The sequence below is a fragment of the Budorcas taxicolor genome, chromosome 2, assembly GCF_023091745.1.
Source record: "Budorcas taxicolor isolate Tak-1 chromosome 2, Takin1.1, whole genome shotgun sequence".
NCBI lineage: Eukaryota > Metazoa > Chordata > Mammalia > Artiodactyla > Bovidae > Budorcas > Budorcas taxicolor.
This window is the reverse complement of record NC_068911.1, coordinates 70,510,539-70,536,160: the sequence shown is the minus strand read 5'-3', so window position 1 is coordinate 70,536,160 and position 25,622 is coordinate 70,510,539. Positions and strand designations below refer to the sequence as shown.

Sequence of the window (25,622 nt, the reverse complement as noted above, 5' to 3'; positions counted from 1 at the left end):
GAATTACTTGATGATTTTGGATGTTGTATGTGGGTGTGAGGTATGTTAGGAGTTGTAATAAGAGGAGACTAGAGGAAGGGAGACAAGAAGGCTCTTGTAGCCATCCTTTGTAAGATGCACAGAGGTAGCAGCAGTGAGGATGAAAAGGGAGAGACAAAAATGAACAAAGAATGGCCACAGCTTAGTGGCTGACTAATGTGAGAGTGAGGCCATAGCTTGGGTTACCAGGAAAATGATGGAGTCCCTAATGGACATTGGGAATTGAGTAGTGGCTTTGAGAAGCTGAAGGTGGTTGGTTAATCTTATATGTGCAATGTCTGAGGGTTTTGCAAATTAAGGGTTGCATGGTAATGGACATGTGTGGCAAGCAGTTAGTAATCCTGGTCTGGGGCTCAGAGGAATAGAAATAGGGCTGGAAAGATGGCGCCACCTGCTATGACATGATTATTAAAGCCATCAGTGGAGATGAGCCATTTGTAAGACAAGTGAAAGACTGAAGGGAGGACTTGGGTTTAAATGTCCACATTAATGGGAGCATGAAGAGGCAGATTAGGAACCAGCAAGGTAAGATATAAAGAAAACAAAGGGAAGGGCTGCTGCTGCTGCTAAATCACTTCAGTCATGTCCGACTCTGTATGACCCCATGGATGGCAGCCCACCAGGCTCCTCTGTCCCTGGGATTCTCCAGGCAAGAACACTGGAGTGGATTGCCAGTTCCTTCTCCAATGCATGAAAGTGAAAAGTGAAAGTGAAGTCGCTCAGTCGTATCCGACTGTTCGCGACCCCATGGACTGCAGCCCACCAGGCTCCTCCGTCCATGGGAGTTTCCAGGCAAGAGTACTGGAGTGGGGTGCCATTGCCTTCTTCGAAAGGGAAGGGAGTGTTTTGTAAAAAAGACAACAGCCCTGGAGGGTTCGCCTATGGCTGATTCCCTGGAGGGTAAGGATGAGGATTAAGTGTCTTGAATTTCATGACTGAAACCTTTGAAATAGCGATTCAGTAGGGAGAAGGTGCTGGAAACCAGATCCTCTGCCTTGTGAAACAAAAAGCAAACAAGCATAGCCATTCATCTTTATTTGAGTATATGAGTGTATATATTAGTATCTGCAATGGTATTTATAGTTCAGAGTCATTATGTTTGGATGGTAGAATTTTATGAGCATTGTGATATTTTTATTCCTTGATTTCTCTGTATTGTCTTAGTGTTTTATGAAGCTAGAATTTTTTTTTTAATTAAGGAAACCTCACTGGTTTCTAAAGTTCTGATTTTTAATCCTATATTAAATAAGTATTTATTGAACACTGATTATACATTGGGTATGTACTGATGAGTCCGAGAAAAATTTTAAGGCATGGCCTCTGTACTTAGGAGCTCACTGGTGGAGAAAACCAACATGTGAACAATAAATGTCAGGCAATGTGATTACTGCTAAAAAAAAGTATGTTATACACTAAGAGTGCCTCATACCTGAGACCACTAAGAAAGGGCACATCTCCTGGTAAGAGTAGCGGAGCCTCCCAGAAGAGATGAGATCTGTGCTGTACTTGAGTGGGTCCTATCTAACCACGTGCAGGTGGGTTGTTTGTGAAGAAGCCAGTTCTTACAAATGGGCCTTTTCTCTGTCTTAGCAGCCTTGCACGTTACCTCATGCACTTGCTTATGCATTAGTTTGGAATTGTACTGATTTGTTCATGCTTGTATGGTATGTGTTTTTAAAATTTTGTCTGTCTCTGCATGTTTATTATATTTAATATTTGGACAAATTTCCTCTGAACTTTCACTGTTCACTCTTCTGATTTCTTTTTAAAAGCTATGCTTCCAGCTTTAAAATCATCCTATGATTTATGATTCATATAGAACATACTATAACATAGACAAAATCTTCTTAGTAAGATACTCAGATATGGATATCGTCATCATGAATATTCTTATTCTAGAATGCTGCTGGACAAGTTTCTATTTAAATCATGCTCGCTAGGCTTGACTGACTGCAGGAGTTCACGGGGTTTGAGCTTCAGTTTGCTTTATTTTTGGCAAGGTAAGACTGCACCTCCACTCTGGAATAATGCAGGGTATTCAGCAAGGTACAGGCCAAGGCTCCTTTGGGGGTTTTTAGGAGCTGAAGTTGGCCTGTGAGAGACACAAATTGGCTTGTGAGAAGGGGACCTGTGTTAGGGGGCTTCTTAGGAGAATGCAGTAGGAAATTTCATGGATATTCAAGGACAGACAGCAAAGTTCAGCAGGCCTGAAAGGGCCTGGGTACAGCATGCATAGTGAACCAGTCCTCCCTCAAGCGTACGGTCTTTTGGGTTTTTCTTTTTTCTTCTCAAGATGGGCTTCTACAGTTTCATGTGGTTTTTGCTTTTCCATGACTCCAGTGTGCATCTGGGTGAGAATAATCTCTCTAGAGATCTCTTATTCATTAAAACAAAATTTATCTTGTAAGATGAAATAATCTATGTCCCAGCAAAAAAGTATTGTGTAGATAGGTATGAAGTTTTGAAAAATTATATTAATTTCAAAATTAGTTTCTCTCTTTTCCAACCTCTCTAGTGCCTCTCCTGGTACATTTCCCTAAAGTCTGAGTTTTATAGCCTTCTGGAAAATGCATAGATACACACACATACCCATAAAATGGCTGTAAATGTGCATTTGATTTCTATTTACACAAAAGGTATCTTTACACTTGTTCAATACTTTTAAAAAACTGTAATTTTACATTTTGACATTCTTCTGTATTGATTGAAGCAAAACTTACTTTCTGTTAAGTGATTATATCTGGATAGATGATATTTTGTTTTATGTAATTATTATGATTTATCATACAATCTCTCCATAGTGATGGACCTTGAGGTTGTATCTTGTTTCCTATTAGAAACAATATCCTTTTGTTGACTAAACTGGTTTATTATTATCGGTTTTATTTTGTTTTTCTGCAGCTTCTACATTGAGTCCAGCTTCTAAAGTTTTTTTTGCTAGGTACTATCTTTAATATTGTTATTTTTTTTACACTACAATTTCAGTTTTAACTTTTTCCACTGTGTCAAGATCTGAGAGGGCTTTAAGATTTTTAGGTGGCAAGGATTTTTCTTGTTTTTATTATTAATATTTAGTTTTATTGCAGTGTGGTCAGGGAAGAGTGTTCTAATTCCACTTTCCTGGAATACACTGAGACTTTATTTTGCGGACTAAAGTATTCTATCTTTTTAAAACTAAATAGCCCATCAGTACTAGATAAGAGGTTTTATGTTAGATTATGCACTTAGATATATATCTACTGGGTTAACCATTTTGACCGTATGATTCATATTTCTTATTTTGTCTCCTTGTTCTGTTATGACTGACAATATTTGTTACCTATTATTGTGTTTTGCTGATTTCTTCTGAAGATTTCTGTTTTTATAAATTTTGACACTGTCTCTGGTGCTGAAAGATTTATAATACTTATAAATTCATTACGGATTTAAACTTTGGTTATTCTAATAGTATGTAGAATTGTACCTGGTGGTGGTGGTTTAGTCACTAAGTCGTGTCCGACTCTTGCGACCCTATTGACTGTAGGCCACCAGGCTCCTCTGTCCATGGGATTCTCCAGGCAAGAATACTGGGGGCGGTTGCCATATCCTTCTCCAGAATTGTACCTGGTGCATAGTAATTGCTCAGTTATTATTATTGAACATACTAATAACACTTTATGTTCTTTAATAGTTTTTGCCTTGAACTAACTCTTTTCTAGTATTAATACTGTGCTTTTTGTTGTTAACATTGGACTGACTTATCTTTGACCTCCTTTTACTTTTAAACGTTCTGAGTCATGAAGACTCGTAGATAGTTTATTTTAGTGTGGATCTCTGTAGATTTGGTTTCATCTCATTAAAGAATCCTGTATTTATTGATATAATAAATATTTTTGCTCTTTATTGCTGTTCAGTTGCTCAGTCATGTCCAGCTCTTTGTGACCCAGTGGATTGCAGCACACAAGGTTTCCCTGTCTTTCACCACTTCCCAAAGCTTGCTCAAACTCATGTCCATTGAGTCGGTGCTGCCATTCAACCGTCTCATCCTCTGTCATCCCCTTCTGCGTGCAGTCTTTCCCAACATCAGGGTCATTTCTAAGGAGTTGGGCTTTTCACATCAGGTGGCCAAAGTACTGGAGCTTCATCTTCAGCATCAATCCTTCCAATGAATATTTAGGGTTGATTTCCTTTGGGATTGACTGGTTGGATCTCTTTGCTGTCCAAGGGACTCTCAAGAGTCTTCTCCAGGACCACAGTTTAAAAGCATCAGTTCTTTGGCACTCATCCTGCTTAATGGTCCAACTCTCACATCCGTACATGACTACTGGAAAAAACAGCTTTGACTACACAGACCTTTGTTGGCAAAGTGATGTCTCTGCTTTTTAATGCTGTCTAGGTTTGTCATAGCTTCTCTTCCAAGGAGAAAGCATCCTTTAATTTCATCTGAACGTTTTTAATGGTTCTTAACTTACATTATTACTTTGCCGACTAAGGTTCGTCTAGTCAAAGCTATGGTTTTTCCTGTGGTCATGTTTGGATGTGAGAGTTGGACTGTGAAGAAGGCTGAGCGCGAAAGAATTGATGCTTTTGAACTGTGGTGTTGGAGAAGACTCTTGAGAGTCCCTTGGACTGCAAGGAGATCCAACCAGTCCATTCTGAAGCCGATCAGCCCTGGGATTTCTTTGGAGGGAATGATGCTAAAGCTGAAACTCCAGTACTTTGGCCACCTCATGCGAAGAGCTGACTCATTGGAAAAGACTCTGATGCTGGGAGGGATTGGGGGCAGGAGGAGAAGGGGACGACCGAGGATGAGATGGCTGGATGGCATCACTGACTCGATGGACGTGAGTCTGAGTGAACTCCGGGAGATGGTGATGGACAGGGAGGCCTGGCGTGCTGCGATTCACGGGGTCACAAAGAGCCGGACACGACTGAGCGACTGAACTGAACTGAACTGAACTTACATTATATTTTCTGTCTTTAATGCTGCCCACCCCTCCCCTGTTTCTTACCGCGTGGTTTGTCTTTTCTTCATGTGATATATATATACATGTGTCTGTATGAGTAAGTGTATGTTTTAATGATAATGTCAAGGATTTATAGTCAATATTTTTGTCTTTTAGAGATTCTTTTTATAACTTTGTATAGTGATTTTAACTTCTGTGTATCAACATATATCAATTACTAGTGACTCAGTGAAACGAGTGAGAAAATTAATGCATATGCTTTCTCCTTTTTAAAATTAATATGATTTCACTTGGTTAACTTTATAATTTTAAATAGTGCATTTAAATGTCAATTTCTTGATATATTGTCTTTAGAAAGTAGAGAAACGTTCCCCCTCTTGCTAATTTGGTTGACTATTTCTTATTATGAGAATGTATGATAGTCCCCTCTGTAAACATGCTTCCTACTGCTGCTTTGTATCATTTCTAAATATAAATAATTTCAGATATCCCTATCAGACTTTTTTCTCCACCTTTATCTCTTTGTTTGCTCAGTTTTGAACTCAAGTCATTTTTTTTTCAAGTATGAGTCACGAAATCACTGAGCTCTTTCATGTCTGAAAATGTTTATTGTCTCTATTCTTGAATAACAATTTGGCTAAATATAAAAATGTTCACATTTTTTCTCCCTCCGACTATTGTACACATAGATTACAGATTTTCCTCTAATGAGTACTGAGTGTTGGTATGGAGAGAAACCTGAGCTTCTGTTCTGTTCTGTTCGCTTTTTGTTTTGGGGTATGGATGTATGTGTGTGTGTGTGTGTGTGTGTGTGTGTGTATCTGTCCTCTGTACCTGAAAAATTCTCTCTCTGCCTTGATATTCAGTTAATTTTACCAGGAAACATCTGTCTGTCTGGACTGTTCATTTTGCCCTCTGATGTATGGGTATTGGACGTTGGGGCAGTCATGCTTGATTGATATTGACTTTGCTTTTCTCTCCGAAATATTGTTTAAAAGTGCTGTGCTAGCATTACTCTACTTGGCAGGAGGCATCTTTTCCTGTGTATCTTTGGAAAAGTAACTTGTTTTAGAACACAGCCTGATCATTTCTTTTACTTCTTTTAATCACCCACAAAGCCTATTTTGAGTGATGTAAGTGAAAGGTTCTTAAATTCTTATGCATATATAAGTGATGAGCCTGGACCCATTTCTCTGCTGCTAATTCATCCCTCTAATTCTCTCTAAATAGAGAGTGTTATTAAGGTTTTACAGAATTTTGTCTAACCATCATCTCTCAAACTCACCACTCTTCTGGGTGAAGAGAGAGAGCTGAGCTAAGAATAGCAGTCATTCCTGGGATCTTCCATCTCTCGCTTTCCCCAAATGCTACTTTTCAGATTATGGCATGAAATTGTATCCCTTCTTTTGTTTGATTAATGCTGTACATTTTCGTTTTCTTTGTTGGATCTCAATTTTTTGCTGTTAACGATATTCATTCATTTAGTTTAGAGAAACTTGATACCTGACTTTACTCTTTCTTCTCACCCAGAAGTCATAAAGTTTTTGTAAACAAGCTTAGAACCTTAAAACCAAAGCTGATTCCTATTCTTCCTTATAGAACCTAGTCCAAGGCTTGCATATGATTGGCATTTAATAACTACTTACTAAATGCATAAATGACAAATTTTGTAATAACTTGGGCTAATCCAATGGGCTTCTTAGGTGGCTCAGTGGTAAAGAATACACCTGCTAATGCAAGAGACACAGGAGACGTGGGTTTGATCCCTGAGTCGGGAAGATCCCCTAGAAGAGGAAATGGCACCCCACTCCAGGATTCTTGCCTGGACAACCCCATGGACAGAGGAGCCTTGCGGGCTACAGTCCATGGAGTTGCAAAGAGTTGGCCACGATTTAGTGACTGAGCACACACGGGCTAATCTATGACCTATTGTTGATGTACAGTCACCTTGAAACCCTAAGTCTAATTTTTTATTAATCCACAGAAAAGTGAAAGTGAAGTCGCTCAGTCGTGTCCGACTCTTTGCGACCCCATGGACTGTAGCCTATCAGGCTCCTCCGTCCATGGGATTTTCCAGGCAAAAGTGCTGGAGTGGGTTGCCATTTTCTTCTCCAGGGAATCTTCCAGACCCAGGAATCGAACCCAGGTCTCCCACATTGCAGGCGGACGCTTTACTGTCTGAGCCACCAGGGAAGCAGAGAGGTGATGGGCAAAAGGACAAGGTAAGAGCGGTAGCACATGGAAGAAATGGCCACACTTCACAGTGAGGATATTTAGTGCTCACTCCAGCCCTGGAAGAATTGAGCTCAACTATTTGCTTTTGACCCTTTGTGGTGTATCAGCTCATAGGGCCTCTGAAAAGACACAGGTGAATGAGTAGGGAATTTATCAGAAGGACTGCTTTTCTTGGGATTAGTTTGTTTCCTTCTTTTTCACTAAACACATCAGTTTTAAGGGCACCATGTAAAATTTGTTTTGTGGATTCCTTTTATTGCCAAAACCAAGGCTCACCTTGGACTATCCTTCATTTTCCCTCTAGGCCTTTCACCGGCTGCTTAGGGGCCACCCACCCAGCTAGTTAGTGACTCTGCATTTAGCCTTGGGCAGATTCAGCTTCAGGCCATTGGGCAGTCCTTTTTCAGAGACCAGAGGAAAAAGATCACAGATCTTTTTGGTGATGAGCCTTTTTATTTATTTCAGTGTCTGTGTATTGGCGTTCTCTCTCTTCCTCCTTCAGGAAAAAAGAACAGGAGTTGGACGGGCAGAAGAAGGTCACTCGCCTTCTTCTGCCTATTGATTTTCCTGTGCCATTCAGCGGTTCATTAGTTTCTCGTAACTACAGTTCTGCATTTAGTGGCAGTTTGGGCTGGGACATCAGCCACTGAGGGGGACTGACTGTGCCTCGGTCACCTAGAGGTAGACTGAAAAGGTGACTTTCGGACAATATGAGTGTGGGTGTTTTAGAATCAATGTGTTTTATTGTTGCACTTATATTGGTGGTTTACTATTTCTTAATGACTCCAGTGCTAGCCCACATGAGGCTTTGAGACTTAAAAAAATCAATTTATTTTTGGTGAAATATAGATTTTAATGTTGTGTTAGTTGCAGGTATACAGTGAAGTGACTCAGTTATACATACACATATACCTATTCTTTTTCAGATACTTTTCCCATACAGGTTACTACAGAATATTGAGTATAGTTCCCTATGCTATATAGTAGGGTTTTGTTGGTTATCTATTTTATGTGTCTAGTGTGTATATGTTAATCCCAAACTCCTGAATTTATCCCTCCCTCCTTTTTGCCTTTGGTAACCATAAATATTTTTTCTGTGTCTGTGGGTCTGTTTCTATTTTGTATGTAAGTTCATCTGCATGATTTTTTTAGATTCCACATGTAAGTGATATCATATGATATTTGTTTTTCTCTGTCTGGCTTATTTCACTTAGTATGACTATCTCTAGGTGCATCCATGCTGCAAATGGCATTATTTCATTTTTTATGGCTGAGTAATATTCCATTGTGTAAATATACCTCATTTTCTTTATTCATTCATCTGTCAACGGATATTTAGGTTGCTTCCATGTCTTGGCTACTGTAAATAGTACTGTAATGAATATGGAATGCCTGTATATTCTCAAATTATGGTTTTCCTCTGTCCAGGAGTGGGATTACTGGATCATATGGTAATTCTACTTTTTTGTTTTTTTAGGGAACCTCCATACTGTTTTCCATAATAGCTACACCAGTTTTTCAATCCCACCAATAGTGTAGAAGGGTTTTTTTTTCTTCGCCTGCTCTCCAGCATTTCTTATTTGTAGACTTTTTTATGATAGCCATTCTGATCAGTGTGAGGTGATACCTCATTATAGTTTTGCTTTGCATTTCTCTAATAACTAGTTGCATTGAGAATCTTGTCATGTACCTTTTGGTCATCTGTATGTCTTCTTTGGAGAAATGTCTATTTAGATCTTCTACCCATGTTTGATTGGGTTATTTGTTTTTATTTATTTTTTATTGAGTTGCATGAGCTGTTTGTATATTTTGGAGATTAATCCGTTGTCAGTTGCATCATTTGCAAATACTTTCCCCCACTCTGTAGGTTGTCTTTTCATTTTGTTTATGATTTCCTTTGCTGTGCAAAAGTTTAAAGTTTAATTAAGTCCCAATTATTGATTTTTTTTTTAATTTCCATTACTCTAGGAGATGGGTCCAAAAGAATATTGCTGTGGTTTATGTCAAATAGTGTTTTACCTAGGTTCTCCTCTAGGAGTTTTATAATATCTGGTCTAACATTTAGGTCTTTAACATGTTTTGAGTTTATTTTTTGTGTGTAGTGTTAGGGAGTTGCTATTTCTTTCCCGAGGGGATTTTCCCGACCCAGGGATCGAACCAGTGTCTCTTATGTCTCCTGCAGTGGCAGGGGGATTCTTTACCACTAAGCACCAACTGGGAAGCCCCTGTGGTGTTAGAGAACGTTCTAATTTCACTCTTTTCCATGTAGCTGTCCAGAGACATTTTTATAGAATCCACTGTGAGGAAGTGGTTCAAGGAGAGGTGGGATTGACCTGGTGTATGAATATCAGAATGTATGCTGACGTACGTTAATTACACAGAAGTTTTAAAACTTTTTATAATCTCCAAAGTAGGGAATTGAAAAACATACAAATGTAAACAGAGGATGATTATGAACCCTCATGTACGCAGCTTCAATAATAATCTCCCATGATCAGTCTTGTGTCATGTACGCCCTGTATTTTTTCCACTCATATTTTTCCAGACAGCATATTGTTATACCTGTAAATATTTCAGGATATATTGATAAAAGATAAGGACTAAAAATACAGCCACAAATATAGTTATCACAACTAAAATAATTAGCAATATGTCTTGAATATCATCAAATAACTAGTCAGTGTCCTAATAATCTCATAACGGTTATTTTTTTAAAGTTTGTTTTTGTGAATCCAGTTTATTTTATATTTGGTATGTATCATAAGTCATAAGCACCTTTTAATCCTGAGGTTTCCCCTTTCAGTTTATTTATTTCTATTAGCAGTTTATTTTTTGAAGAAGTTGCATCATTTGTCTTGGAGCATTTCTTACCGAGAGTCTGGATTTTGCTTATTTGTACACCCACGGTGTTGTCTAGCATGTTGTCCTGACCTGTGTTATTCCTATAAATTGGTAATCTAGAAGTTCGATCAGATTCAGCTTTAATTTTTTGGCAACACTCTTTCTTAGGGTGTTCTTCCATCAGGATGCCTGACTTTCCTTTGTGATTGCTAAAAATGTGTGGGATTTAAATCTCTCTGGTGTAATGTTTGGCACAACCTAAGCTTGGAATATGTTGGCTTATTTTTTAAAGCGTGTCCTCTGCTGATAATTGTAACCAGAACTCCTCAGGAAGTCTTGAGACATCAGTCCTGCCAAGATAAAGCAGCAGATGTGCTACTACTTTACAGCCACTCGGGAACTCCTCACTGCAACGTGAAACCTGGGCAAGGTGCCCCTCTCTTGCGGCAGAAGGTCCTGGAGCTGAGCTGGTCTCTGGTGGAGCAAGACCTGCCCCTGCTCTTAGCTGCAAACAGAGGTCGTGTTCAGTCCATTTGTACTTATCAACAGAAAAAATATTATTGACAGCCTGCTTTCCCAACTGCTGCCAAGAGGCATGGCCTATGACTCTAGGGGATTGTCTTCTGAAAAAAAAAACAAAACAAAACAAGGACTATTGTTCTTATCTTCTAAGGGATTCTGTTACTACAAAGATAAAGTCTCTTTTTTCTTTCTACTGAAGTATGGTTGGTTTACAATGTTGTCTTGGTTTCTGGAGTACAGCAAAGTGACTTAGTTATATATACATATAAATACTTATGTGTGTTCTTTTCCAGATTTTTTTCATTATAGGTTATTACAAAATACTGAATATAGCTCCCTGTGAGATACAGTAGGACCTTGTTGTTTAAAGTGAAGTGGCTCAGTCGTGTCCGACTCTTTGCAACTCCATGGACGGTCGCCTACCAGGTTCCTCAGGCGACCGTCCATGGAGTTTTTCAGGCAAGAGTACAGGAATGGGTAGCCATTTCCTTCTCCAGGGGATCTTCCTGGCCCACGGATCAAACCTGGGTCTCCTGAATTGCAGGCAGACGCTTTACCATCTGAGCCACAGAGAAGCCCCGTTGTTTAAAGTCTCTTATTAAATATCTGTCTGCTTTTCTATCTATCTATCTGATGGCTTAAGTAATGAGAAGTTGGATATATCCTAGATATTTTGCTAATTGTGATGCATAGGGAAAAGTAGGAAAACATTCCTTTAATACCTAGATTACCGTTATGTACTAGATGGAGATTTCTTTCGTAGGTGATGTCCTCCTTGCCTTGCTGATGGCTTTTCCCCATAGTGGAAGGGTTTGGATGCCACAGGAAGAGAGGGGACAGCAGAATCTTGCTCTGAGAGAGTAGTGACTTTGATCAGAAATCTGTTTGTGGTATTGACTTCCGTAGTTTTACTATATAAAAAATCAAAGAGTATTCATCAAGTCTTCACTCTAGAACAGCCACACTACAGATATGTCCAGGTCCATAAGAAACATGAATTGGGGTGCAAACTGCATGAGCCCGTCTCATGCTGAAAAATGCCATCACTCACATCTTCCCAGATAGATTTGTCCTTCTATTTGTTTTGCATTGAGAGCAACCCATGTAACTTGAGATTTCAAGTCTCCTGAGTGAAGTGAAAGTCGCTCAGTCGTGTCCAACTCTTTGCAACCCCATGGCCTACACAGTCCATGGAATTCTCCAGGCCAGAATACTGGAGTGCATAGGTGTTCCCTTCTCCAGGGATCTTTCCAACCCAGGGATTGAACCCAGTCTCCAACACTGCAGGCAGATTTTTTACCAGCTGAGCCACCAGGGAAGTCCAAGAATACTGGAGTATGTAGCCTATCCTTTCTCCAGGGGATCTTCCTGACCCAGGAATTGAACTGGGGTCTCCTACATTGCAGGCAGATTCTTTACCAGCTGAGTTCCCAGGGAAGCCAAATCTCCTGAGGTCACTCTTTAATTCTGTGTTTGAATAAATGATGGAGACCTCATATGGGAGACGCAGGAAACTGCAGTCCCACGTTCATCCCTCTTAGTCCAAACTGCTCCTGACCCCTCTTTGGTCACTCCCGGCTAATTACGTGAGGCTCTGGGCACAGACAAGGGCAGAAGCACCATCTACCCACCAAGGTTAACATTCTGGCCAGGAGCAGCTTTTCAGCTGTCTATAGGGCGGCCTCCCCGAGCAGATTATCGCCACCTTTATGGGGCTGTACAAGCAGCCACTGTTTGGGCTGGCTGTTTAATCAATCATCAGAGAGTTTATAGAGTTGGGTATTGATTTTAAAGACAGCAGACTGGCAAGCCTATTAATGTGTGCCTGTTCTGCGGCACCTTTATTTAACCTTGTCTGTGAATGAATGTCCAGATCAACATGATGGGCGTGGCAGTGGAACCTGGGGGGTCTGCCTCCCGCTCACCCATTACTGGTGTCGACTGTAGATGATTCCCTCTGGTGGGTTTTTCAGAGAGTGCTGTCTGTTAGGTCTGTGACGTGCTTGGCTTCCATGTGGGAAGCATCTCCCTCACAGAACTGTTCAGTATTTGGTGCAGTTGGTCAGAAAGAACCATTGCTAATCAGAAGATTCCCTTAATTCTATTATGTGGGCTTAGGAAAGCCTGGATTCCCATTCTTGTACTGACCCGACACAGTCCTGTCACCAACCTGGACTTAAGTTTTGTCTGCAAATTAGTGTGTGTGTGTGTGTGTGCGTGTGTGTGTGCACGCACGCAAGTGCTTAGTCACTCAGTCAAGTCTGACTCTTTGCAACGCCATGGACTGTAGCCTGCCAGGTTCCTCTGTCCATCAGATTTTCCAGGGAAGAATACTGGAGTGAGTTGCCATTTCCTCTTCCAAGGGATCTTTCCAACCCAGGGATTGAACCCAGGTCTCCTGCATTGCAAGCAGATTCTTTACCAACTGAGCCACCAGGGAAACCCATTAGGTAGCCAGGTAGGACTCCTATACCAAAGTACCACAGACTGGGTGGCTTAAACAACGGAAATGTATTTCTTCAAAGTTCGGGAGGCTAGTAGTCCAAACCAAGATGTCATCATGGTTCCTCTGAGGGCTCTCTCCATGGCTTGAGGATGACCATCTTCCCTCTGTTACAGAGTCTTTCTTCCATGTGTCTGTGCCTTAATCTCTTTTTTAAAGGACACTGGTCGTATGGATTAACTTCTTCCCACCCCTCTGCCCCATAATCTCATTTTACCTTGATTACCTCTTTAAAGGCTCTATCTCCAAATACATTCTGAGATACTAGAGATTAGCACTTCACCATATATGAATTGGGGCAGGCTTCCCTGGTGGCTCAGACAGTAAGTAATCCATCTGCAATGCAGGAGACCCACGTTCGATCCCTGGGTCGGGAAGATGCTCTGAGAAGGAAATGGCAACTCACATCAGTATTCTTGCCTGGGAAATCCCATGGACAGAGGAGCCTGGTGGACTACAGTCCATGGGGTTGCAAAGAGTCAGACATGACTGAGACTAACACACACACACACACACACACAGTCATATGAACTGGGGTGTGGGCAAGTTACAGTTTAAGCCTAGTAGGGGATGAGATGGTGGTGGTGGAGGCTACTTAATCAGGGATTTTCTAATAGTGCTCAGAGAAGATCCCAGAGTTTAGGGTGACAGACTGTCCTGGTTTGCCTAGTTCTGAGGTTTCCCAGGCTACAGGACTCACAGTGCTGAACCCAGCAGCTGCAAGCAGACCAGGGGGTTGGTGCTCCCTCTGGTCCCCCATGGGAGGCACGTGCAGGCACCCGCTTCCTCAGCCTCCCTCAGCCAGAAGAGCACCGCTTCTCTCAGCTTATCCATCAGCATCCCAAGTAAGATTTAATTTAACAGAAGGGTGTCATGGCCCCAAATCATCAGGAAACCACTTGATTCGAGGGCCTCCAGGGTCCTCTCCCACTGCCACGGGCTATGATTTCATTTCACTTGCACACACCGAATTCTTGCCATTTGTTGGAAGCTGATAACTGATTGGAGCAGAGCAGATTTGGTTCTCATTTGGTTTGTGGCTGAGGGTAAAATAAAACAAGAAGCTGTGCTGCCTCTGCTGAGGCAGAACACGGTGCTGTGCCTTTGTGACGGCAACTGTCACTGGTCGAGCACTCACCATGTTCACCTCATTCTGTCTTCATCCTCTTAGACTCATAGCCACAATGTGAAGTGGGTGGCAGAAGCAGCCCCGCCGTGCCAGTGAGGAAACTGAGGCCCAGAGAGATGCGTTGCTAGGCAAATCTTGAGGCTAGACAGGGCAGGGCCTGGATTGTGCAGGCATTTTGGCTCAGCACCTCTGTGTCAGTGGCGCTGAGCCCAGATGCAAGTGGAGAAACAGGGGCTGTCCTGGTGAGTATAAAGTAATTCTACCCATGCTGATGGGCCAGATTCTTCTCTCCAGGAAGCACATCTCATTACCCTCCCCATCCCCACTTGTCTGGCCTTAATCAACATCCTCAATTGATCCTACCTTTCGCTTTTGTAGAAGCTGGGCTGAAGAGCCGTTGCCAAGGTGTTCAGAGGTTTTGCGGATCTTGCAATAGAGCACAGTGATTTACATAGGGACAAAATTGCTTACTTGCTAATTCTTTTTCATGTCTTCTGATGAGATTAAGGGAAAAGTTTGTGCTAGTCTTTAACTCTACCCCATCACTCCATGATCTCCTTTTCCCCAAAAGAACAGGGACAGCAGTCTCTGACTGTACTTGAACAACTGTTGTTTTTAGTATTATCATCTTTTCACAGTTAATTTTGATATACGGCAAATGATTTAGGGTAGGGATATGAAGTGCCTTTAAAAGATATATATGGGGCTTCCCAGTGATTAAGACTCCAGATTTCCATTGCCAGGGGTGTGGGTTTGATCCCTGGTCAAGGAACTAAGATCCTACATGCCATGTTGTTATTGTTGTTTTTTTTCACTCAGTCATGTCCAGCTCTTTGTGACACCATGAACTGCAGCACACCAGACTTCCCTGGAGTTTGCACAAACTCACGTCCATTGAGTTGGTGATGCCATCCAACCATCTCATCCTCAGCTGCCCTCTGCTCCTTCTGCCTTCAGTCTTTCCCAGCACCAGGGTCTTTTCCAATGAGTCAGCTCTTCACATCAGGTGGCCAAAGTATTAGAGCTTCAGCTTCAGCATCAGTCCTTCTAATGAATATTCAGGGTTAATTTCCTTTAGGATTGACTGGTTTGATCTCCTTGCTGTCCAAGGGACTCTCAAGAGTCTTCTCCAACACCACAGTTCAAAAGCATCTATTCTTTGGTGCTCAGCCTTCTTTATGGTCCAACTCTCACATCCGTACATGACTACTGGAAAAACCATAGCTTTGACTGCACGGATCTTTGTTGGCAAAGTGATGTCTCTACTTTCTAGCATACTGTCTAGGTTTGTCATAGCTTTTCTTCCAAGGAGCAATTGTCTTTTAATTTCATGGCTGCAGTTACCTCCCACAATGATTTTGGAGCCCAAGAAATAAAAACCTGTCACTGTTTCCTTTGTTTCCTCATCTATTTGCCATGAAGTGATGGGATCAGATGCCATGATCTTAGTTTTCTGAATGTTGAATTTTAAGCCAGCTTTTTCCTGTTCTTCTTTCACTTTCATGAAGAGGCTCTTTAGCTCCTCTTCATTCTTTGCCATTAGGGTGGTGTTATCTGTATATCTGAGGTTGTTGATATTTCTCCCAGCAGTCTGTGGGCAACAAAAAAATTAAAAAAAAACATAAGACATCTATTTATGTAAAAAAGCAAGTAATGTAAATTAGTAGCTAATAGCACAGGTAACATACATGTATGGCAAGAATTGTGAAACATGTGCTGAGAAAGGCGGATTTTGGGAAACACTGGCCAAGGGGAAAGCTTAGAGTTCATTAGAATCTTGAAACCAGAAGATGAAAATCAGGAATTGTTTGACCACCTGACCTTTTAGGGTCATTGTCTCAGCCCAGCGTGAGCCTGGCCTGGGCTCTCAAGGTGCTGGTTGGAGACCCCTTCAGAGCATAAAATTCCTGCCAGGTGGACTCTGGAAAGACAGATTCCCTCCCAGCATCAATATCACAGATATTGGGATTTTGTTTGGTTTTGGTAATGGTTTTCAATATCTTTGAAATGTCCCCATCAGAAAGGGTAAGGATGAAAAGTGAATTTTTGTTCTAAGTCAAAAGGCTGTGTCTTCAGGGAATGCAGTCTGGAAGATAATTAGAAGTGGAAATTGGATTGTCCAGCATGAGGCAGAAGGGCTCACTCCAGGTGGACACATGGAGACTGGATGCTGTGGTTCTTCCTGTTGGAGTCTAATGGCCCCTTTCCTGAGGTTAGAAGCAGCCTGGGGTTGAGACCCCTCTTCCAGCCTTGTAGTAACTATATTTGAAGGGGCTTTTTCATGGGACCAGTCTAGGGTGACTTTGTTTGCCTGCCAAGCTTGCTGCTGGTACTTTAAAGTACGTAAACTTTACAGGGCCAAGTCCTTATTAAATAGACTACTGCTAAGGTGGGGTGAGCTTGCAGCTTCTGGTTAGCCATTCAGTGTGATTTCTACAGTAGGCTGTTGCTATGTGGACAGGGTCTGGGCTTGGCTAATCCTTGCAGGACCTAAGACCTGGATGACAATGGGTACTGTGCACTGACTGATGCTATTACCAGACCCAGTTTAGGTTCTCTTAACCTCTCACACCAAAGCCAATCCGCCGACAGCGGGGTGTGGTGAAAGAAAGTTCGATGTTTTCTGCAGGGCATCAAGCAAAGAGAATAGACAGCCGATGCCCCAAAGACCTGAACTCCCTGATGGTTTTGGGGAAGGACTTTTAAAGGCGGTGTGAGGGAGGGTGTGTGATCAACTTGTACATGAGCATCTCAGATTGGTTGGCATCAAGGTGAAGTTGCAAGCATCATCAGCTTTCTAGTTTCAACCAGTCTAGAATCTCTGTTCTTGTGGTCAGCAGTTTTCATCTGTTTGCAGTCTTCTTCCTGTAGAAACAATTCAGAAATGTGTGTCAGGCTTTTATCCATATCTTTAAGCAAACTGGGAGTTAAGTGTTTCTGCTATGTGGTAGATTTATAGTCTAAGTTGTTACCAGTTTCTTGGCCCAATAGCTATTCTTTGTTTCTATATCTTCACATTTCCTAATCATTAACTCTTGAACCAGCCTTTCGAGACTCAAGGGAGTCCTGGAAGATTTAACATAAGCTTTCTGAAAGGACAGGGACAGAGGGGTTTGTAGAGGCACCAGATCCTCCTTCCTAACAGCCCAGACTTTGCACACAGAGGCTGGATGCTAGTTTCTAGTGACCATCGGAGAGACCTGGTCAAGGTTACATAATTTGGCTGTAAAGATCTCAGACCTGAGACTTTCAGATTTTTTCCTGGCATCAGCAGCCACTACTAGCAACCTAGAATGAGATTGTCTGGTCATGACTGGACATCCTTTTTGGCCCTTTTCCTCCCTCCTTCTGTCTGGATATAATCTCCCCTTTTAGAATTGTGTTTTTAAAGATGTTCCAGAGCCATGCAGCCCACCCTGTATCTTCTACTCCCATTTCTTAAAGAGGCTTCAAATCTCTTTTTAAAAAATCTACTTAAAGTACAAGGGGACTGTTTAAAAAGGAAAGTACCACAAGGGTGCTGGTTAAGAAATAAAAATATTCTTGTTTCAAAAGCCCATTGACACTAATCCTGCGATCTGTTGCTCATAACAAGCTTTTCCTCCCACCAGGAGACATCTGTATGGATTGTTTCATTACAACGCCACGATGCTTGGACTTGAATCGCTTCCAGATCCCACAGATACCTGGGAAATTATAGAGACCATAGGTAAAGGCACCTATGGCAAGGTCTACAAGGTGACTAATAAGAGAGATGGGAGCCTGGCCGCAGTAAAAATTCTAGATCCAATCAGTGTAAGTAACTACAATATAGGGTTTCATGCACACTGAGTTTTCAACTTTTTTCTTGATTCTGGGGGTGATTTTCTAGAGATACTGAAACCTGACATGATATCCCAAAATGAGTTATGACTCCCTGGCCCATCTGAATGAAGTGAAGTGAAGTGAAGTCGCGTCTGACTCTTTGTGACCCCATGGACTGTAGCCTACCAGGATTCTCTGTCCATGGGATTTCCCAGGCAAGAATACTGGAATGGGTTGCCATTTCCTTTTCCAGGGGATCTTCCCAACCCAGGGATTGAACTTGGGTCTCCCACACTGTAGGCAGACACTTTACTGTCTGAGCCACCAGGGAAGTCTGGCCCATCTGAATGAAGGGACTTCATTTGGAGTCAAAAGTTCCTTTGATGATTTTCTAAATGATTTTCTTTTGTCCATTTTACTATTGTTTTGGTTTTAGTCCCCAGGGCTCTTCGACAGTTATTCTCTTGTAAAGAGTGATGCTTTGGGTTTACACAGAGTCTGGTCTCTCTGTAAGTTACAAAGTGGCCCAGATGTGTGGTGTTCAGTCATCTTAGCCTGGCATCCATCAGAGCACTGAACACTGAGCTTACAATGCTGTCCACTGTTTAGCACAGTGAGGTTATAAGTGTTGGTTGGATCCCTTTGCACTACTTCTCTTTAACTGCTTTGAAAAGTCAGACATTTTTAAATTTTAAAAGGATATTTATGATATTATTCTTAAAGATATATAATGAAGACATTTTACTGATATAACAATTGGAAGGCTTTAGTTGGTATCTACATGTTCATTGTTAGGTGTTTTCAAGATATGGTAATGATGACATAAAAAATGCAGACTAAATATGCTTTGTTAAGGGGTTACCTGATCATGGTATCAGTCCTGTACCTTACCTCACACATTATACTGAATTCAGCATGCATTTTTTTTTTTACCCTATATAGGATATGGATGAAGAGATTGAGGCAGAATACAACATTTTGCAGTTTCTCCCGAATCATCCCAATGTTGTAAAGTTTTATGGAATGTTTTACAAAGCGGATCACTGTGTGGGAGGACAGCTGTGGCTGGTCCTGGAGGTAAGAGGCTCCTGTTGGGTGACCATCGATTCAGACAGCTCACCAAGGGTGAGCAGACACGTTATTGCCTAAATACTATAAGATGCACATTTAGGGGAAATGATCTCTCCTGCATATCACAGGTACCTTACCAGATGTGGTATTCTCTACGTTTTACAGGTAGGCTGTGTGCTGAAAATGTGCATGTTTCTCTGCTTCTGAGGTTTTAATAATCTTTTTTTCCTAATACAATGGATATAAAAATACAGTTGGAAAAGGTTATTTTCTACTTCAGGCTGGGAAAATTTCACAGAAAACGTGTTCCAAAGGATTGCAGCTCATTTTCAAAAGTTGTTAACCCAAGGTTTACTTGCTCACCACATTTGAGTCAGCCCATTCATGGTCATTAATCCTCATCTCAGGTTGGGTTTTCTGAAAATAAACTCTGACAGTTGTTTATGGAAGGTTATTGGAGAGTTCCTCTTCTTGGGGCTAGACCTGGACGAAAGGTGGGATTGGACAAGGGAGACAGGAAACATCAGTGTAGTTGCAACAGAGGCCTCAGCCCATCCTCAGGGAGAAGAAGACCTGGGATGCTCTTGTAGGGTCGTCCTGTATTTTATCTTTGCATTAACCAATCACTGGGTGCATGGCACCCTGGGCGGGCATGTGGCTTTGGGGGAGGAGGTTCCCTGTAGCTAGGCACAATTCCTGGTGAGAGGTGCCTCTGATACTTGGGAGCAGGGAGCATCTGATATTCCTGGCCACATCTGCTTTGAAGAGACAGTCTGAAGCCAGCATCACTGTATCCACTATAGTCTTGCCCTTCTCTCTCCCTTGTTAATGGAAATGAATGTGTGTAACTGGGTGCAAAAGAGTCCATTCCCTACAAATACAGTTCCTCCATGGGACTAACATGGCAACAACACAGTGACAGCATGTGAAATCAGTATATTAGGACAGGCCTGTTGTATTCCCTCATGCTCACGAGGCCCACCCTCATCTGTCCTAGACTCCACCCCTCTGAACCAGCCTCCGTGCCTGAGGTCACATGTGTGATCCATGAGCATGGGGACATGTGTGAAAGCTTTAAGAGAGAAGCAACAAAGGGGAGGTCAGTCCTGGATTCACTGTCTGGGTTCTTTTGTCGAAAACCTCCCATCTGGCTCTAGGAGGGCCTGGTCATGAGACAATATATATTGGATGCCATAGCAACCATGTATGAGAAATTCATCTGTTGTATTCAGATGGGATAATCTGCAAGGAACATTTCTGTCACACTAGTTGCACTCTTCAGAATATAAAGATGTAAGGGATTTTGGTTTTTAGAAATCATCTTTGTCTGTTTAGTTGACTGGTTACATCACACAGTATGTTCTTATAGTATCATCTTTTGGATTTTATTATCCCCCACTCCTTCCCTGGGAATATTACAGATTTACCCTGCTTACAGAGCTCTAGAATATTAATGACATTAATTTTTAAATGCTTATTCTCACGCAATATGGAAAGTAATATTTCTAGGGTCTCTGAAATAATAATTTCTAGTACTCTTGCCTGGAAATTCCCATGGATGGAAGAGTCTGGTAGGCTGTAGTTCATGGGGTCGCTAAGAGTTGGACATGACTGAGCGACTTCACTTTCACTTTTCACTTTCATGCGTTGGAGAAGGAAATGGCAACCCACTCCAGTGTTCTTGCCTGGAGAATCCCAGGGACAGGGGAGCCTGGTGGGCTGCCGTCTATGGGGTCACACAGGGTCAGACACGACTGAAGCGACTTAGCAACAGCAGCAGCAGTGTCTCTAGGATTATATTCTTAAACTCTGTAAGACCTCAGTGTTTTAAACCTGATTATCATTTAATAATATAAGTACTGCTGCTACTGCTGCTAAGTCGCTTCAGTCATGTCCGACTCTGTGCGGCCCCATAGACGGCAGCCCACCAGGCTCCCTGGCCCGGGGATTCTCCAGGCAAGAGAATCTGTAATATTCCCAGGGAAGGAGTGGGGGATAATAAAATCCAAAAGATGATACTATAACATACTATGTGATGTAACCAGTCAACTAAACAGACAAAGATGATTTCTAAAAACCAAAATCCCTCACATCTTTATATTCTGAAGAGTGCAACTAGTGTGACAGAAATGTTCCTTGCAGATTATCCCACCTGAATACAACAGATGAACAGAACACTGGAGTGGGTTGCCATTTCCTGTGACCAAAAAGTCCTAGTTTCCTTTCATTTTACCCCGACTTAAAAAGACTTTGCATTCAGATATAGAAAACTGGACCTTCCAGGGGTTTTCCAGAGCTTGAAAAGGGGCTGTCCCTCCCTCCATTTGACCAGGTGGGAAGGTAGGCTGCTCAGACCTGCCACCACCTGGAGGACAAGTGCTCTTCCCCATGAGGAGTGACTGAATGTTAGCCCCTAAGGCACAGCCAAGGCAGCCGGAAAGGGCCGCACCTGGTCTTGAAAGATGAGAAGGAGCTCAGAACTGTGAACTGATCCTTGTGCAAATACTCCCCCGCGGACTGTCTCTTGCTTTTTCTGGGTGACTAAGCACAGATAATGAGGTTGCCCTGGCACACTGAATTATTCATGCCTCAGCAATACAGTAGGCAGATATTATACCTTTTGCAGGTTGCGTTGGTCCATGCCAAAGCTGATGGCACGGGGAACCAGATATCCTCAGTCTTTTCTGTTTAGGAATAGGCCAACCATGCCAGGTTCCTGGGTTAGCTGTGTCCAGTGCCTCCAGTATGCTTATAGACTCAGATTCCTGAACTCCTAGAGCTGGCAGGGACCTCAGCCTTCCTTCAGGTCACTCTCCTAGCGTTCAGTTGTGGAAAAGAGACCCAGAGAAGGAGTGGCATGCCTACTGTCCCATAACCAGTTATATGGCAGAACTAGTGAAGGACCGCACTTCGCTTCTCTCCCATTCTGTGTCGCTGCTGCCCATGATGCTGTCTGTCAGGTCCGGGAAATAGACTTTGGATCTCTGGTTGAAATAGCAGCAGTTCCTGATTACACACACACATACACAAACACACACACACACTCTGCTGGAAGATAATGACAGTCCACACAGTACCTTGACCATGTTGCACCGCCAATAGCTTTTTAATGAGTGCTTTAGGAAACTTGCACAATAAAATTATGATCTGTTTAATATTGCTCCCTTCATCCTGTATATTGAGATTAAATTTATATTGCCTTTGCTGTTTCCTTGCTGAATATGATGAAAGGAACCGTGAGAAGCTATTCCACAGAGCAATTCTTGAGGACAGAAAAATGTTATTAATAACCCTCCTAAATCACCACAACTCTGAAAACAAAAGCAAATGAAAATGTCATTTCTGAAATTAATTACTAATTGTTACCAGAAAGCAAACCAAAGCTTTCCTCAGTGACAGACAACTACTAGAGGAGAAAGATATGGAGACAAAAACATACATAATAATCTTTTGGATAATTTGTGAATAAGTTTTATCCTAGTTAATGTTAAATTCAGAAAATCTACAAGTTTTATTATCTCTCACCTAAATGAAATATAATAAGAAATTAGACCTTTAAGAAAAGCTCCATATTCAGACAAAATGCCTAGTATTTGCTAAGACATGAAATATATATTTTTTTGTTTTCCTTTGGTGTAAAACTTTCCACTGGTAAATACTATTTCTGCTCAAATAATATGTTCAACTTAAAAGAAATAGTTGAGCATTTAGAGTGCTAGTGACAATGTAAACTAAAAAAATACTCCTTATATTTTAAAACCAAATGAAAGAATTATTTTTAACCTGTTTTTCCTCTCAAAGATCTATGTGTAAGTTCAGTATCTAAACCAAAGTAGGGGGAAGTCATACCTCTGTTCAGATTTTGCATTTATTTATGTAAGGCCCTAGAAAGTCCAGTCTAAGCCCCACTATCATTGCAAGTTAACACCTTAAAGCATTTTCACCCATTGATATTGTGGCATGAGTCAAGATTATCATGTTAACAAGTCAGGGTCATAGTGGAACTCTGATGGTCTGAACCATGTTTTGATTGGCCAGAGATGGTTAGGAAGCCCTGGAGCACAGAACTCTGACTCCAAGGACAGTTTCTGGCTGGATCCTAGAATGAGAGTCACTGGAGTGCCTGGGGGTCAGAAGGAAAGTACAGAACATTTGGGAGTGGAGAAGGTAAGAACTTTGAAATGCAGCTGAGTTGCACCCTATATTCATGTGCTGTCTTTATTCAGCAAAAACAAGAGGCCCTAAGAAGCTGAAGTGTTGGAGTGATTCTGCCTACTCACTGGATCTACAACGTGCTCTGGAGAGAGGCTGAAACAGGAGGTGGGGGTCTTGGGGCCCTCCTGCCCCTCATAGTATGAGCATCTTCCTCCCAGCCCACCCTGACTGGAACTCCACGGTTTCAAGTGACATCGTTTTCATTCTTCTAGGGGCAAGACAGTGACTTGACTTTGTATCAGTAAAATAAACACATGTCTCCCAATGCTGTGGAGGAAAACTATGTTGCTTGGCCTTCCTGAGAGGTGGACATTGTCTGACATGGTACTCTCTAAGGCATCTTCAAGAGTACTTTTGATAATCCTTGCCTTTTGCTTTATGCCCTCTGTAGAACCTAACACCCTTGAAAGATCAAGTCCACTGAACAAAAGAGCACTGAAAAGAAATTCCTCCTAATTCTGTCCTCTTAGGGCAAATCAGCTTGCCAGTACAGGAGCTACTTGAAGGTTAGAGTTTCAACTAGAATAAAGGCCTGGTGATTGTGTTGCATGGGTCACTCTTTAATAATGTGGAGGCAAGTTGATGGCTTATGGAGCAAGGAACATTTTATTACTTGAAATTACGACCATCTTAGCAAATGCACATACTGTGATTGAATCAATATTCAACAATGTTTTGGAAAATAGACGTGGAATGTAAATGATTTTTCTGTTTTTCTTGGTTTGGAGCAAAACGCTCATTAAATTCAAGATGCATCCAGCTGCCACACTTCCTGAATGCTGAGGGTGTAGGGAGGAATGCAGGGATGCAGACCTACCTCTGTATTTGAGCCTGATGGCTGGCAGCGTGGGTGGGAATAAAAGGCTGCAGGTGCCAACCCTCAGGGGTGGGTGAGGTAGGAAGCTTGGCTGCCTCCTTACAGCTTTAAGAGGTTTATATTATTTGATGCATTTAAATATCGTTCCCTTGTCATGCTTTTAAAGTGTTCAGTCCATTTCACTGAATATTTACTCTGATTAGACAATTGTCAGTGTGTACCCGCTTTCCTTTTTTATATCCAAGTAGCCTAAATCTTCTCCCTGTAACCCACAGGCTGCCCTTTAAAACCTTGCTAGTGGGCTTATCAACTTCACAGGACTGCTTCCCCTAAAGGTACCCTGAGCAGTTTAATTACATGTTTCTTTGAGGCACAAGAAATCAGACAGCTCTTAAACTCTGACATTTAGTGAACAAAAAGCACCAACTGAGTCAGATTCTATTGTTGTTCTTAAATCCACAGCTGAGTTTTGATCCTGCTGACAAAATGGCTGCTTTTAATCCATCCGTAGGTTCTAGAGCTATGAAGAAAGTTTGTAAGTTGGCTACCCATCTAAAATGCTACCAGACAGGCTCTTGTTGCAGAAATGGCCAGATTGAAAGTAGGGCAGGAGAGAGACTAAAATGAGGTTTCAGGGGAAAATTCCAGGGTTGAGTTAGCTTGGATCATCACCCAGTATTTAACTTAAATGTTCTCTGGGTAGAATTTTAATAGTGCACTTGCAATTCAATAAAGCATGTGCCTTCCTGAGACGGAAGCCAGACCGAGAAGTGGTTCTGATGAAGGTGTGGCAATGCTTTGCATGTCGATTACTGCTTTGGCTTTAGGGGATCAAAGAACTTCATTGATATTCTCACAAGATCCCTAGACTCTGTCTCTTCTTAACTTTCTCTATCCAAATGGTCAAAAATTCCTGTTGATGCTATCTTATAAAAGCACCACCCCCCAACACCCACTCAAATCTGTCCCTGATTCTTTGTCCTCAGGACTCTTGACTTATTGACCTTGCCTCTCTTGATTGCTTCAATATCTCCTGACAAGTGTCCAGCTGCCTGTGTCTTCCTGTTCTGTCCACCCTCCAGTCTGCTACCAAGGTCTTTCTAGAAATCTGAACAGACCTCCTGTCTAAAACCTGTTGCTAGCTTACCACTCCTATCCAATGGTATATTATAGTATCATAATACATATGCATAAAGTCCACACACTTTGGCAGGGCACGCCTGCATTCCCTGTCCCCCTTTCTACTTCTCCATCTCTCTGTGCTAGATTCTGTCCCTTTGTCCCAACAGTGGCAGAGTATGTAGAATTCAGACACACAGACAGAGACACACACACACGCACGTAGATGGACCGGCAAATAGAAACACTCCCACCCACCTCATTCTTTTGTGCTCCCTTCCTTGCACATGATGTCCCTTTTCCAAGGACGCTCTTCTTGTTCACCTGCCATAAGCTCTTTTGTCCTTCAGAATCATTGTATGTGTTACATCCTCCGGGAAG

The 25,622-nt window shown here is 41.9% G+C and overlaps 1 protein-coding gene across 1 annotated transcript in view; it reads left to right on the top strand.

The window, feature by feature from the left end:
- The first annotated feature begins 16,872 nt into the window (after nt 1-16,872).
- The window catches only part of MYO3B (myosin IIIB), a 427,435-nt gene continuing 418,685 nt past the window's right edge, over nt 16,873-25,622 (top strand). The window contains 3 exon segments of the mRNA XM_052652976.1: nt 16,873-16,928; nt 17,827-18,010; nt 18,962-19,096. Coding sequence (XP_052508936.1) covers nt 16,873-16,928; nt 17,827-18,010; nt 18,962-19,096 — 375 coding nt within the window.